This window comes from Enhydra lutris, unplaced genomic scaffold (assembly GCF_002288905.1).
Source record: "Enhydra lutris kenyoni isolate GAN:26980312 unplaced genomic scaffold, ASM228890v2 scaffoldscaffold13, whole genome shotgun sequence".
NCBI classification, from domain to species: domain Eukaryota; kingdom Metazoa; phylum Chordata; class Mammalia; order Carnivora; family Mustelidae; genus Enhydra; species Enhydra lutris.
In genome coordinates, this window is record NW_019154097.1 from 35,489,556 (window position 1) to 35,502,154 (window position 12,599).

The 12,599-nt window shown below is 59.3% G+C and overlaps 1 protein-coding gene across 1 annotated transcript in view; it reads right to left on the reverse strand.

The window, feature by feature from the left end:
- Nucleotides 1-3,672: 3,672 nt before the first annotated feature.
- The window catches only part of LOC111145866 (Rap guanine nucleotide exchange factor 1), a 79,358-nt gene continuing 70,431 nt past the window's right edge, over nucleotides 3,673-12,599 (reverse strand). The window contains exons 16-24 of the mRNA XM_022501144.1: nucleotides 11,783-11,875; nucleotides 10,686-10,871; nucleotides 9,927-10,011; nucleotides 9,690-9,784; nucleotides 8,340-8,418; nucleotides 8,145-8,246; nucleotides 6,865-6,962; nucleotides 5,887-6,015; nucleotides 3,673-5,599 (exon numbers count right to left, since the gene is read on the reverse strand). Coding sequence (XP_022356852.1) covers nucleotides 5,449-5,599; nucleotides 5,887-6,015; nucleotides 6,865-6,962; nucleotides 8,145-8,246; nucleotides 8,340-8,418; nucleotides 9,690-9,784; nucleotides 9,927-10,011; nucleotides 10,686-10,871; nucleotides 11,783-11,875 — 1,018 coding nt within the window. The 3' untranslated portion in view covers nucleotides 3,673-5,448. The remainder of the gene's footprint in view (nucleotides 5,600-5,886; nucleotides 6,016-6,864; nucleotides 6,963-8,144; nucleotides 8,247-8,339; nucleotides 8,419-9,689; nucleotides 9,785-9,926; nucleotides 10,012-10,685; nucleotides 10,872-11,782; nucleotides 11,876-12,599) is intronic.

Consider the following 12,599-nt stretch of genomic DNA (forward strand, 5'->3'; position numbering starts at 1 on the left):
TTGAAGGTTTTTTTTTTTTTTTTTTTTTTTTAAGATTTATTTGAGAGAGAATAAGAGAGACAGCATGGGGTGGAGGGTCAGAGGAAGAAGCAGGGTCCCCACTGAGCAGGGAGCCCCGCACGGGACTCGATCCTGGGGGCTCCTCCAGGATCATGACTTGAGCCAAAGGTAGACACTTAACCGACTGAGCCACCTAGTGCCCTGTTCAAAGTATTTTCTTTTCTTTAAGATTTTGAGAGAGAGAGAATGAGAATGAGAGACTGAGTGCATGAGAGGGGGGCGGGTCAGAGGGAGAAGCAGATGCCCTGCTCAGCAGGGAGCCGGATGCGGGATCACGACCTGAGGCAAAGGCAGTCGCTCAAGTGACTGAGCCGCCCAGGCGCCCTGTTCAAGGTATTCTGATGTCTCCTTTGACCCACTGGTTGCTCACTCTCCACGTAACGCTTGTCCAGTTTTCTTTTTGTAACTGATTTCTGGTTTCATATCATTCTGGTTAGGAAAGACGCTTCATATGATGTCAGACTTCTTAAACTCATTAAGACTCGTTTTGTGGCCTGACATGTATGTTCCTTGGGGGAGGCTCCATGTGTGTTTGGGGATGTGTATTCTGTTGCTTTGGGATGGAATGTTCCATCAAGTCCATCCAGTCTAATGTGTCCTTTAAGGCAGACAGTTCCTTGTTGATTTTCTGTTTGGATGATCTGTCCACTGATGTGAGTGGCACACTTAAGTCCTTTATTATTCTATTGCTGTCCTTTTCCCCCTCTAGGTCTATTAATATTTGCTGTGTATAAAGGTGTTCCTGTGTTGGTACAAAAGTATTTACAATTGCTACATCCTCTTTTTTGGAGGTTAATGGTTTCACTTAAGGCTTATGATGCCAGCATAAGTGGGAGCCTTCAAGAATTGGTTTTTAGTTGTTGGTTGTATATTGGAACATAATCAATTTTTTTTTCCTGACTGCACAGCTACTTACCTTCAAGGATTCCTTTTTTATTATTATTTTTTAGAGAGACAGTGCACAAGTTGGGGGTGGGCAGGCAGAGAGAGAGAATCCCAAGCAGGCTCCATGCTCAGTGTGGAGCCCAATGAAGGACTTGAGTCTCAAGACCCTGAGATCATGACCGGAGCTGAAATCAAGAGTTGAATGCTTAACTGAGCCACCCAGGCGCCCCTAAGTTTCTTTCTTTCTTTTTAAAAGTCCAACATGGGACTTGAAGTCAAGACCATGAGATGAAGAGTCACACGCTCTACTGTCCCAGCCAGCCACCCAGCCTGGTAGCTTTTTCTTAGTAATCTCGTTTTTTCCTTTTCCTGCTGTGTTGGCTAGAATCTCCAATAGAGCGATGGACAAAGTGACAGCAGGGTCCTTAATTTGTTCCGATTTTAACGGAAATGCTCTGAGTATTTTAACATTAAGTATAACGTTTGCATGGAATTTCTGGAAGGTGACTTTTATCAATTAAGGAAGTTTTTGATTTCTAAGAGTTTTAAATGAAAATTATGGGTGTCGCATTTCTAACAAAGGCCTTTCTGACTGCCGAGGTGATTATATGGTATTCTTCCTTCAGTTTGTTCGTATGGTACACTCAGGAGCAGCTAGGCCATGTTGTGAACGTTTATAAACCCAGCAATCCCAGTGGGTTAACTCGCACAGGGTCACTTCTTACGTGAAGTCGAGTGGGGGATGGTAGGGGTGGTCCCTGTCTGGTTCCCTCCATTTAGAGCTCTGCCATCTCAGCATTTGGACTCGAAGTGTGTCAGGGTGGGGAAAGAGTGAGCATGAAGGGGGCACCCATGCTGAGTTCCCAGGCCCGAGTGACGTGTCTGGCCCCTTGGGTCTCATGGACCTCCCTGCAGGGGGCTGGGAAGAAGCGTCTCCCCGGTGCCCAGGAAGCAGAGGGGCACCAGGTGGGGGCACCTGGATAAGCTATGGAGCATGAAGGTCTGGAATGGTCGCCAGCTCACTGACATTCCATCCTTACATTTAAGGGTAAGCCCAGCGTGGTCAGGGGGTATGGACTTCTATATGCTCCTGGCTTAGGGTTGCTAAGATTATTCTAGAAGTTTTGTGCAAGTATTTGCCTGTAATTTTCTTGGACGGTTGTCTGGGTTTGATGTCAAGACTATGTTCTACTCGACGAGTTGAGAGGTGTTTCCCCCTTTTGTTCTTAGGCGCGTGTGCGTAAGACTAAAGCGACTTGTTCGGCACGAATTGCTGGTGAGCCTGTGTGGACCGGAGGTCTGTGAGCGGAGGTCAGGCACCTCCTCATGTGGCATTTACCATGGCTGTCATGGGTTGCTGGGGGGTGGGGGGGATTATTTAGTTAAGAGAGTGAGTGAAGGAAAGGGGTCTGCGGAGTGCTTGGGACCCACACCTCTGTGTGTGTGCGGAGAAGTAATCTTACCAGACCCCATTCCAAGTATTAACTCACTGCGCCTTCAGAGACCTGAGGTAAAAGCTGTTATCACCCCAGCCCCAGCTGGGAAACCTGGGCAGCAGTGCGGGGGCCACTTACCTAAGGTCACGTGGCCTCTCAGTACAGAACCAGGACCGGAGCCCATCTTAGACAAGGGTGAAGTACCTCCAGGGCGTCCCCAGCAAATGCGGGACAAGAACGACCCACGCCCTGCCTGACTGGGTTCCTAAGTCGTGCACCCCTAGTGAGTAAGCCGAACCGACGAAGGAGGAGTGGTTTCCGTGAATGTGCGGGGTCTGCCTCTCATGCTGCTGGAGGGAGCTGTGCGGAGCCACTGCACCCCTCCCAGGGCCGGACACGGATCTGAGGTCTGAATGTAGGGTGGGGGTAGGGAGGTCTTATTTTCAGGTCCTCTGCACCTCCTGAGCTGCTGGGTTAAGCACGCAGGTTGCTTGTGCCATGTGGGGGTGGCGGTGGGACCCAGGCGCTTCTCCAGGCTGAGGGGAGCGGTGTGCCCTGTGGTTCTGGGTGGCAGGCTCAGCACAGGTGTCTGCACCCGGCCTGTGGCCTCCTGGTCACCTGCAGGAGAGGGGCCAGCTCAGGCTGGTTCTTGGTACTGGCGGCCAGTAGAGGACTCAGCAGCTGACCGTCTCTCTCTCAGATGCTGGGGGTGACACACAGGCTGGGGCGAAGTCCAAGGGCTCAGCGTAGCAGGAGACGCAGCCCCGTCAGAGCACAGAAACCCAAACGTGTGGGGCTGTTTCCAAGCCTGTGCATGCTGCCTCGGGGTGTGCAGGACACAGAATGGTACAGAAGGCACGCCTTCACAGACCCTGCTTTGGGGGCTTTGGAAAGTAGCTCCAGGTACCTCTGTGCCCCCAGAATTCTACCCTAGAAATTTCAGTTTTGACCAGCAGGCTGGGGGGCTGTACGGGACTTGTGCACTAATCCACTTACGGGGCACAAGACCAAGGAGGGAAAATTCCAGATGGGCTGGTGGCCTCTGTCCCACCCCCCGTGGGGGCAGCTCAAATGGTCACGTGGACGCAGCTTTCATCCGTGTTTATTCTCCTTTCGTATAAAAGTTACAGGTTTGAAATGTCTGCAGGAAGATACCACCATCAGCCAGGTTAGTGGGGATACATATATATTACACTGTAACGGGGGGAGGCGTGGAGTGGGGGGAGAGGGAGGCGCTTCTGAAAGGTTGGGTTTCTTCTGACCTGGCGTGCGGCCGCCCATCCCTGGCTCCAGCCCCCCCCCCCCCCCCCGCAGGTAACACCGGGTCCTGGTCCCCAAGACCGATCAGAGCCCGGATGCGTGGCTAGCACAGGGTGGGAAGCCTGCCAGCCAGTAAGTTAAACGCACATGGCCCCTGTGGTCCTCACGCAGGGACCCCTGTCCCCCACACTGCCTCCCTCTGCCTGGCAGGGCTCCCAGAGGGGAGGGGACGGAAGGTAAAGCCCCCATCCCCATCCGCGGACGGGCGTGTAAGGTGAAGACCCCGCATGAGTATTTGGGCTGGGGCGGCCCCCCGCACGCAGCAGCCTCTGGCGGCGCTGGGCCGGGCAGGGGCAAGACGGGAAGGGGGAGGACGCGACCCCAGTGAGGGGCCTCCTGGCCCTGCACTGCTGAAGAACAGCGACCACATGCTTTAAATAAGAAAGTGACACGTTCGGCCCGTGCAGCCAGACCACTGCCCGAGGGGGCGCCACTGGCATTTCACACGTTCTCCCCTCTAGGTCCAGGACCCCAAACAAGAGCGGAGAAAGCTGCTCAGAACCCAGGAAAGACTCAAAGTGACATGGTTGTTTAAGAAGTTCGACCCTGGCATTTGCTTGACCAAGTAAAGGCCAGGAGAAGCAAGCGCTCAGTCAGCAAACCAGGACCCAAGGGGCAGGGGGACAGTGGTCCCTCTGTGTTCGGGGACCGCCCTGCGGACCTGCCTCCGACAGTCCACCTCACCAGCGAGCGTGGTTTCCAACCAGGAAGATGGGGAGAGTGAGCAGGCCCCGGGGCAGGGGGCAGGAGCCGGCCAGTCAGCCTCAGCAGGCGCCTCCAGAGCCACGGCAGCCCCCCTCTGGGGCGGGGCGCCCTGTCCTAAACCGGGCAGAGCTCGCTGCGCACTGGGGGAGAGGTCGGAGAGGCACCCTTTGGCCCCACCAGGATGGAGCAAGGTAGGAGGGGAGCCCACGGGGACTAGGGGACAGGAGATGGAGTTTAAGGCACACAGCAAGCGACAGAGGAGGGACCTTGACCTTCCCCAGGACAGAAACGCCCCTCCACTCTCCAACTTCATTCACCCAGGAGGACTTCCTGGCCCCCGCTCAGCTGAACCTCCACCCTCCCTTGCTCCATCTTCTTCCCGGCTCCCCAAGTGCCAGGTGGTCGGGGAGATGAAGGGACGGGAAGAGGACGGTTCTGAGGGCCAGTACCATGACGGGAGCCCCAGCCCAGCGCTACTGAAAGGCCACCTGGTGAACCTTTCTGGGCCACGTCAAAAGCTCACACCACCTTGCATTTAAGAAGCCGGGAAAGGAAAGTAAAAGGAGCCTCCCGGGTCTTCTCTGCTTTCTGCCGACCCAACTGAAAGTCCCTGGGGTACAGCCCCCCACCTCTCAGCGTCCACTCATTTGTCATTTCAGCAGATTCAGGACCCTCAAACTTAAGGGAAGGGTGAAGAGAGTCCCAGTGTGCCTTGGTCTGCCGCTCTCCCTGTGCGGCTCCCCGGCGAGGGTGGGGAGGGGAGGAATAGGGAAGTGAGCGCAGAGACCGGAACCGAAACCAAACCACGGGCTCACAAATCAGCAACGAGACCTGCCTGCTGGCTCCACGGGGGGCACGGCGTCCGCTCCCGTGGGGAAGGGGAGCAGGAAGGCTGGGGCTCCTGCCCGGCACAGCAGAGGGCTGGCTGAGCCCTGGGGCCGGACACGTGCAGCCTGCCCGGGGCCAGGTCCAAAGTCCCGCCCGGTCGCGGCAGCCCTCAGAGCCTCTCTTCGAGCGCTCTCCTTGCTCACGGCACCTGCTCCTAGGTCTTCTCCTCCCGGTCTGTTTTTCTCCTCGCGATGTTCCTAGGTTTGATTTTCAGAGAGAGTTCCCACAGGGCCTCCTCCGCCAAGTGGTCGCTGAAGTCATTGAAGAAGTTTATGATGTCATCATTTCTTCGGATATCATAGTGCCTGTGGGGGGCCTCCAGTCAGGACCGGCGTGGGGCCAGCAGCCCGACGGCCTCCCGGAGGGACCGTGCGTGTGGTCCCGGCACCCGAGCACCCCACAGGTGGAGGGCTGGTGGCAGGAGCCCGCTTGCCCTTCTGCAAGCTGCCCTCGGGAACCCCCGTTCCTCGGGCCCCCTGTGCTGCAGTCTCCCCGGACGCGGCGGGCCACCACCTCGGTGCAGACCCTGGTGTTCCTTCATCCCCGCCCCCCTCGTGCCTCAGGGGCCAGGTACGAGCGCCCCGGTACTCACGCCTGCTGGAAGCACCGCATGCTGTCCAGAATGTTGAACTGCTGCCACCGTTTGGAAAAATTCACCTTCCCGTCAATATAGTCTGGGTTGCCCAAGTGAACAAAGGTGAGGTCCTGCAGGATAAGCCCCCTGGGAGGACGGAGAGGCCCGGTCACTGCTCCGGAGAGCACGTCTGGCCCGTGTTGGTCTCTTCCTGCGTGAACTCCTGACCTAGAAACTCTGGGTCCCTGGGAAAGCCAGCTCGGGTGTGGGAGGAGCCTTGTAAAATTAATACATGAGCAGGAAAAAAAATAGCAAACCCAAAGCCCAGGGGGACGGAGGCATGGAGAGTCTCTGTGTTAACAGGTGCTTCTCACCAGAGAACGGGAAGCCGTAAGGTGAGCAATGGGGCCCAGGTGACACACTGCCAAGAGCCCAGCCGCCACCCCCCGGGGCAAGCACGGTAGCATTCTGGGAGGGCAGCCCCCCACCCGGGGCCATTGCGGAGTCTTCTGCCCCCTCGTGGAGGTTCCCCGTGTCTACCCGCTTAGTAAGGGCTCTGTGACAGACCAGTCTAGCTTTGACTTTTTCAACCCTTGCCTTCAGCTTACGTGATGAGGGCTGTTTCCCCCCATTTCCTCCATGCCTTGGCTCCACGTGGGGAAGCGCTCTCAGGGCTCCTGGGTGACTGACCATAAAGCCCTCCGGCTACTGTAAGGTGCAGCCACGGCTGAGGACCCTTGGCGCGCGGGGGTGGGGGGGTGGTCCTGTTCCTGGCAGACGCGGGAAGGAAACAGCAGTGGGACCGGGAGATGGGAGAGCGGAACTGTTTTCATTGGACCCTTCCTTTCTGTTTAAAACACGCTCCCTGTTACAGTTTAACATTAAAATCGAAGTCTAACGTCTGAGCTGGAAACCCTGGAGGGAGAGTTTCTCTCTCTACACGTACGTCCCCCCGGGGAGCAGCCAGTGGGGCAGAGCTGCGGGGGCTCTACTCACAGGTAGGGGATGCACGGGGGCTCCACCTCGGAGAGGGCAGCCCGGTAGGCGCGGAAGGAGGACGAGCTGTCGATCAGTGTGCAGTACTCAGCCAGGCCCTGGGTGGGAGGGACCGTGTGTGAGGCCCCGGTGCCAGCCTCCTCCCTGGCCCCTGCCTCTGCCCAGCCCTGGGGCCTGCCTCGGCTGCGGGGAGACTGGTCCTACCGTGGGAACGGGCCCCCAGGCCTGCGTGTACCCGCTGCAGAACCCTGGCTCCAAGCCCCCACTGCCCGTGGCGTGTATGGGGCCTGGCGCCAGGCCTCCTGCTGGGGGCCGCCCGGCCCTGTAACCCGCAGGGACTTCTCGAGCACACCGGAACGGTGCCATCCCCGGCTCCGAGCCTGCCTTGGCTCCTTGCCGCACTCACGACAGAGCTGCCGAGGCTTAGCCAGTGACCTGAGCGCCCCCTGCACACAGCGGGTGCTTCTGGCCCATCCGCCCCGCTCGCCTCTTCACCTGTTAGCTACCTTGCACCCTGACATGTCTCCTCTTCAGGACCTCCTAGGTGTTTCTGTGGCAGCCACTGTGAAGGTCCCACACTTCTCCATACCGTAGACTTACAACTGTCCCTTAATGTCACCCCTTGAGATAACACCTGGGTGGCCCAGTTGACATCCAGCCCCTGTGGGCTCTGCCTTTCTTCTAAAGGAGCCTCCCCACACAAGCATCGAGGTCCTCACCGGGCCTCCCCAAGGCCCATGTCGTGGTCCAGAGCAGGTCCCCTCCCCAGTGATATGGCCATGCTGGCCTCTGTCCTGCTGCTTGTGCATGCCAGTCTCTACATGCTTCTGTCCCCTCTGCCTGGGAATTCCCTTTGTTCTCCAGAAACTCTTCCTGTTGGGTCTTGGTATGACTGACCCTTCCTCAGGGACCTCCCTGACCCCCAAACGGGCCACACCGCCCCGTCCTTGCCCTCTTGGCAATTACCCTAAAGAAATCAATAGGTCTGGCCTGTCCACAGTATGTCCCTAAGGACGAGTGCTGCCGCCAGCCCGGAGCAGCCCCTCCAGAAGGAAGGAAGCAGTGAAGCGGGAACCCAGGTACGGGCCCGCAGCCAGGCAGCAGGACCCTGTGAGGGGACAACCCCAGCACCAACGACGCAGTCCCTCCGGACCCAAAGATCAGAGATAAGCCACAGCAAGCCAGGGGCTGGGGGTGGCTGGCAGCCAAGCAGCCTCCTTCGTGCCTTCCCCTGTGGCTGGCTCCCCAGGGGCCGGCCGGCCTCCCTCCCAGCCACTCACCTCTGAGGTCTGCTTCTGCCACTCCAGCCTGCGGATGGGAGCCGAGTCCAGTGCCGAGAGGATGGCCAGGTAGGAGTTAAAGTTGTTCAGCTTCCGTAAGTGCTGCAGAGAGAGGGAGAGGTGGCCATGAGGCAGGCCCAGGGCTCCTGGGCGGGGCTCGAAGGAGCGGACTCCGGGGACAGCAGCCGCTGCTACCTTCATGATCTTGATGAACTTCAACAGCAGCCGCTCCCGGTCCTGGGCTTTTTCTTGTAACATGATTATTGACCGGACCCTGTAAGACCAAAGGGCAGAAGAGCTGGCTGAGCTGACTGGTCTCCTTTTAGACCCCTAGGTGGTCCTGGTGGAGAGGGACAGACACCTGCACCGCACGCCCGGGGCTTCCGGGACACCAAGCACAGCCCCCCATCTCTGCTCTCGAGGAGCTCACAGCATCCCAGGGACAGGCCGAGAGGTCATACACAGTGTGACGGGGACCTTGGGCCACGCGTGCTGATGGACGCTTTGGAGCATCCAAGCAGACTTTCCTGACGAGCGTGGACCCCAGCACTCTTGGGTTTGGAAATGCTCCTCCTGTGGCCTCGGGACTCGCTTAGGAGACGAGGGAGCACGGCGTTAGGAGGGTACCTTGAGAACCTCGGTGGCCACCACAAGCCCAGCCTCGCACGAGGACCTCACCATGGCCTGGAGACCCTGTGGCTTCACGGGGGGCCACTGCCAGGGCACTTGGAGCAAGCGCCACCTCTGCTGTGTCTTTGGACCCAGTGCACGCCCTGAGGACTGTGGCTCTGGGGGGCCCTGCGCCTCCTCCTCAGAAGCCCCCAAGGGGTATGGCAGAGGCGGGGCTCAAGGCTGTGTGCTGTGTCCGCCTGCCTATACACCCCTGCCTCCCAGGGCGGCTTGCTACGGCTCAGCTCACGTTGCTGGGGAGCGGAGCACTTGCTGTGAGGTGGGAAGCAAAGCTGGCAAAGTGGGACATGACCCAAGTCCCCTCCAACAAGCAGTCCTCGCCACGTTTAACAACTCATAGATGTTCCGGCAGTGGGCGCAGTGCTGGCTGCGTGGCTACCCCCGCTCTGAGAGGCGGGGGCACCTTCAGGTCATGTCTTGATAAGCTCACCATTCTGTTACGTGTTGTAGTATAAGCACATCTTTGGGCTTCATTTTCCTTTAAGAATTCAGGCCTAATTAAAGTATTAATAGAACGCACGCCTTTGCTGTTCTCTTCAGGCAGCATCCTGTGGGGCTCGGCCCTGAGGCTGCCTGGCAGTGGGGAGCTGGGCAGTGACCAGCGCGGAGTGGCACCACAGACACCCCTGTCCCTGCGGCCGCCTACGGCAGACATTACCAATCGCTCCTGGCACTCCTCGCAGCCGCTGTCTCCGCCACCGGGCTCTCTGCTGCCTGCAGCTCCCAAGTAACACCCAGGGCCTCGGAAGGAGCTGGGGGGGAAGGGCACCTCCTCCCATGGGAGGGAGAGCACGGGGACCCAGCCAGACACGCTGCCAGAGACAGCCAGGGATTCGCACAGCTGCCCCTTCTTACCAGTAGGACATGTTGTTGAAGTGCTCCGTGAACTGGGTCAAGTTCGGGCTCTTCTCCTCATTCTGCTCTTTTGCCCAAAGCAAAACCTCAGGAATCTGGAAAAGGAAGTAGACTGGATGGAACTAGAGCCCTCTGGCTTCCTGGCAAGTTTCTCCTGCTGAGGGACCAGCAGCAGCTGCTCATCCCGGGGCAGGGGACAGCCTTCTCCGCAGCCCCCAGCCCTGCTTCACTGCATACCTCTATTTTATAAAAGAGCTCAGCATCCAGCAGGGTCAGCTGCTCGGCTATTTCATGGCTGTGAAAGTCATGCAAAGTCCCTGGCCTAGAAGACAGAGACATGAGATGAGCAGTGGGGACAGGGATGACGGGAGCTGGCTGGGTGCTGTCCTGTGGCCTCACAGCTGGGCGGCCAGAGCGAGCAGCCGCCCCAAGCCTGGCCCCCCAGCCGGCCAGCGGCAGGGCAGCACCAGATCGCACTCTTGCCGGGGACCATGGCACCTTTGCTGGGTGGGTCCCGTGGCTCAGCACAGACCAATGTGCTGCGTGAGAACTCGGCCTAACCCCACGGCCAGGGCCCAGTGGGGACAGACGGTGCCACAGGGATGAAGGCTGAAACGCTCGCTGGCCAGGCCACCAGCAACGGAGTAGGTCGTGGCAGGTTCATAGGAAGGTTCAGCAGGGCCCAAAGGGCGGGCGGGGGTGGGGGCGGTTGAGAACGCACAGCTGCCACATCAGTGCCGGGAAGACAAGAGCCAACCACAGCAGAAATGCGTGCACCTGTCTCCTGTCCCAGTAAGTGCCCCCCCGCTTCCTGGTTAAAAAGGGGAATTTTAAACATCACCCATCATGACCCCTTGGAGAAGAAGCCCAACTCCTGGGGAAGCCATCGGGCTGTCCAGAAGACCTCCTGCCGCAGGGTCTGGGCAGAACCAGGACATGGGGCTCTAGGGCTGGGAGATGGCTACCAGGCACCACTCCTGTCATCTTCCGGCTCACCTGGCGGCTACACCCCGGGCTGCCAGGGGCTGGTCGGAGTTGGCACACCTGAGCAGCTTCTTCTGGTCCACCTTGTCCAGGATGTTCTTCCGGAGCACACGGGCCAGGCTGAGCTCCCCGCTGCACACCAAGCGGAAGACCAGCTCCATCAGCAGCTTCAAGATCTCTTCTGTCAACTCCACAAGGCTGGAGGACCAAGGGCCACACAGTGAGGGGCCCTGTGTCACGGCCCAGGAAGAGGACGGCTACCACCGCGCCCACAATCCACCTCAGAATACCCAAGGGTCATGTGGCAGCGACCTGCAGGGCTCGGAAACCTCTTCAGGGAAGAGAGCAAGAAAAGGCGTCGAGACGGCCACCTCAGAAGCACTGGGAGTGGTCCCACGGATGACACAGAACGGCCACACTCTCAGCAAATGCTTGTTAGCGCGGGACAAGCTCCAGCACCCACGTGCAGGCCTGGGCCAGGGAGACCGTCCCACTCCAGCCCAGACCCTGAGGCAGCCCCTGGTCCCCTGGGTGGTGAGTCATTGAGGCCCCTGCCTGCAGGACGCTCCTGCAATCCCTTCACGCGGCGCTTTCTATGCTCGATGGTCAGCCTCGGTGCCGTCCAGGGTGGAGGCCATTCTCCCTGCAGGACGGAAATGCCTTGAAGGCAGGGCCCACGGTTTCCTTCAGCCCGGCTCTCCAGACCCAGGAGAGGGAGCAGCTGGAAATGCGCTTGTTAAGTGAGTGCTGAGTCAGGGTGGGCGGTGCTGGGTGAGAGCAGGAGGCCGCCCCTGCCCGCTGACCCTGTGGCTGCCGGGGACCAGGCCTAAGCTGCACGTGCAAGGGATGGCCCCATGAGGAGATCGGTGTGGCCCGTGCCTGGTCTGGGTGGCTGGCTCATTCTTCCCCAGAGTCCTCCTCAGGTGGGCAAGCACAAGCCCGACCCAGAGCCGCACGGGGCGGCTCTGTGGGCACACAGCTTGGGGGAAGCAGATGGAACGAGACAGGATGTCCTGGTCTCAGCAAGGAAGCCTACAGCCCTGCTGGGAAACCCTGGGGTGCCCCAGGCCTGCCGGACTCCCTGCCACCTCCCGGGCACAAGCACTCACCAGAGCTCGTCCACCACCCGCACCAGCACGAAGAACGTGTTCTTGCTGACACGCTTCTTGAATGTGTCGGCAAAGGGAGAGAACTTCTCGTACGTGGAGTGTGGGTTAAGGAAAGCCATTCTCACACAGGCAGGGCTGGCGGGAAGGGGGGGGCTACCTTGTCCCAGCTGCCATTTACAGGGCGCTTACGTGCAGGAGCCCTGGGATCGAGGCCCCCGCCCCCAGGAGCTATGCCCGTGGGACAGCTTCCACTGCCCTTCTGTCAGGTCTCCCCCGGGCCCCCAAGCTTCCTGTGGGACTTACTGAAACGCTGCAGGCTGCCCAGCTGGGCCTCAGGTGGTAAAAGGTGGTCAGAATCCACATGCCCTGAACACCCTCCCAATGGGACTGGGTGGAGGGTGCGTGGCCCACAGCTGCCTCCTGCACTCTTGCCCTGAGCTCCCTCCCAGCCCTCTCTGGAGCTTCAGACACCCCTTCCCCTCAGCAGCCACACACCTGACCCCCTCCAGTTCCTCCCAAGGTCATGGTTTCTGCCTGGAGGAGCACAGACTCTCGCCATCCCCTCGTGTTCACCATCAACTCTCCAGGCCCTGCCAGGCTCTCCTTGCCGCTCTCCAGGGATCCACGAGTGCTCAAAAAGGAGCCTCACAGCACTGACCCCATAGCCTGCCGCACAGGGCTCACTAGGCGGCTGTGCCCAGGACCTTGGTGCTGCGACGTCCTCACGGATGCCTGCAGCAGCCACGCAGGGCAGGTGCCGGGACCGGAGCTCAGGAGCGTGGGGGCACAGGGTGGCCCCTCGCCCACCGAGCTGCTG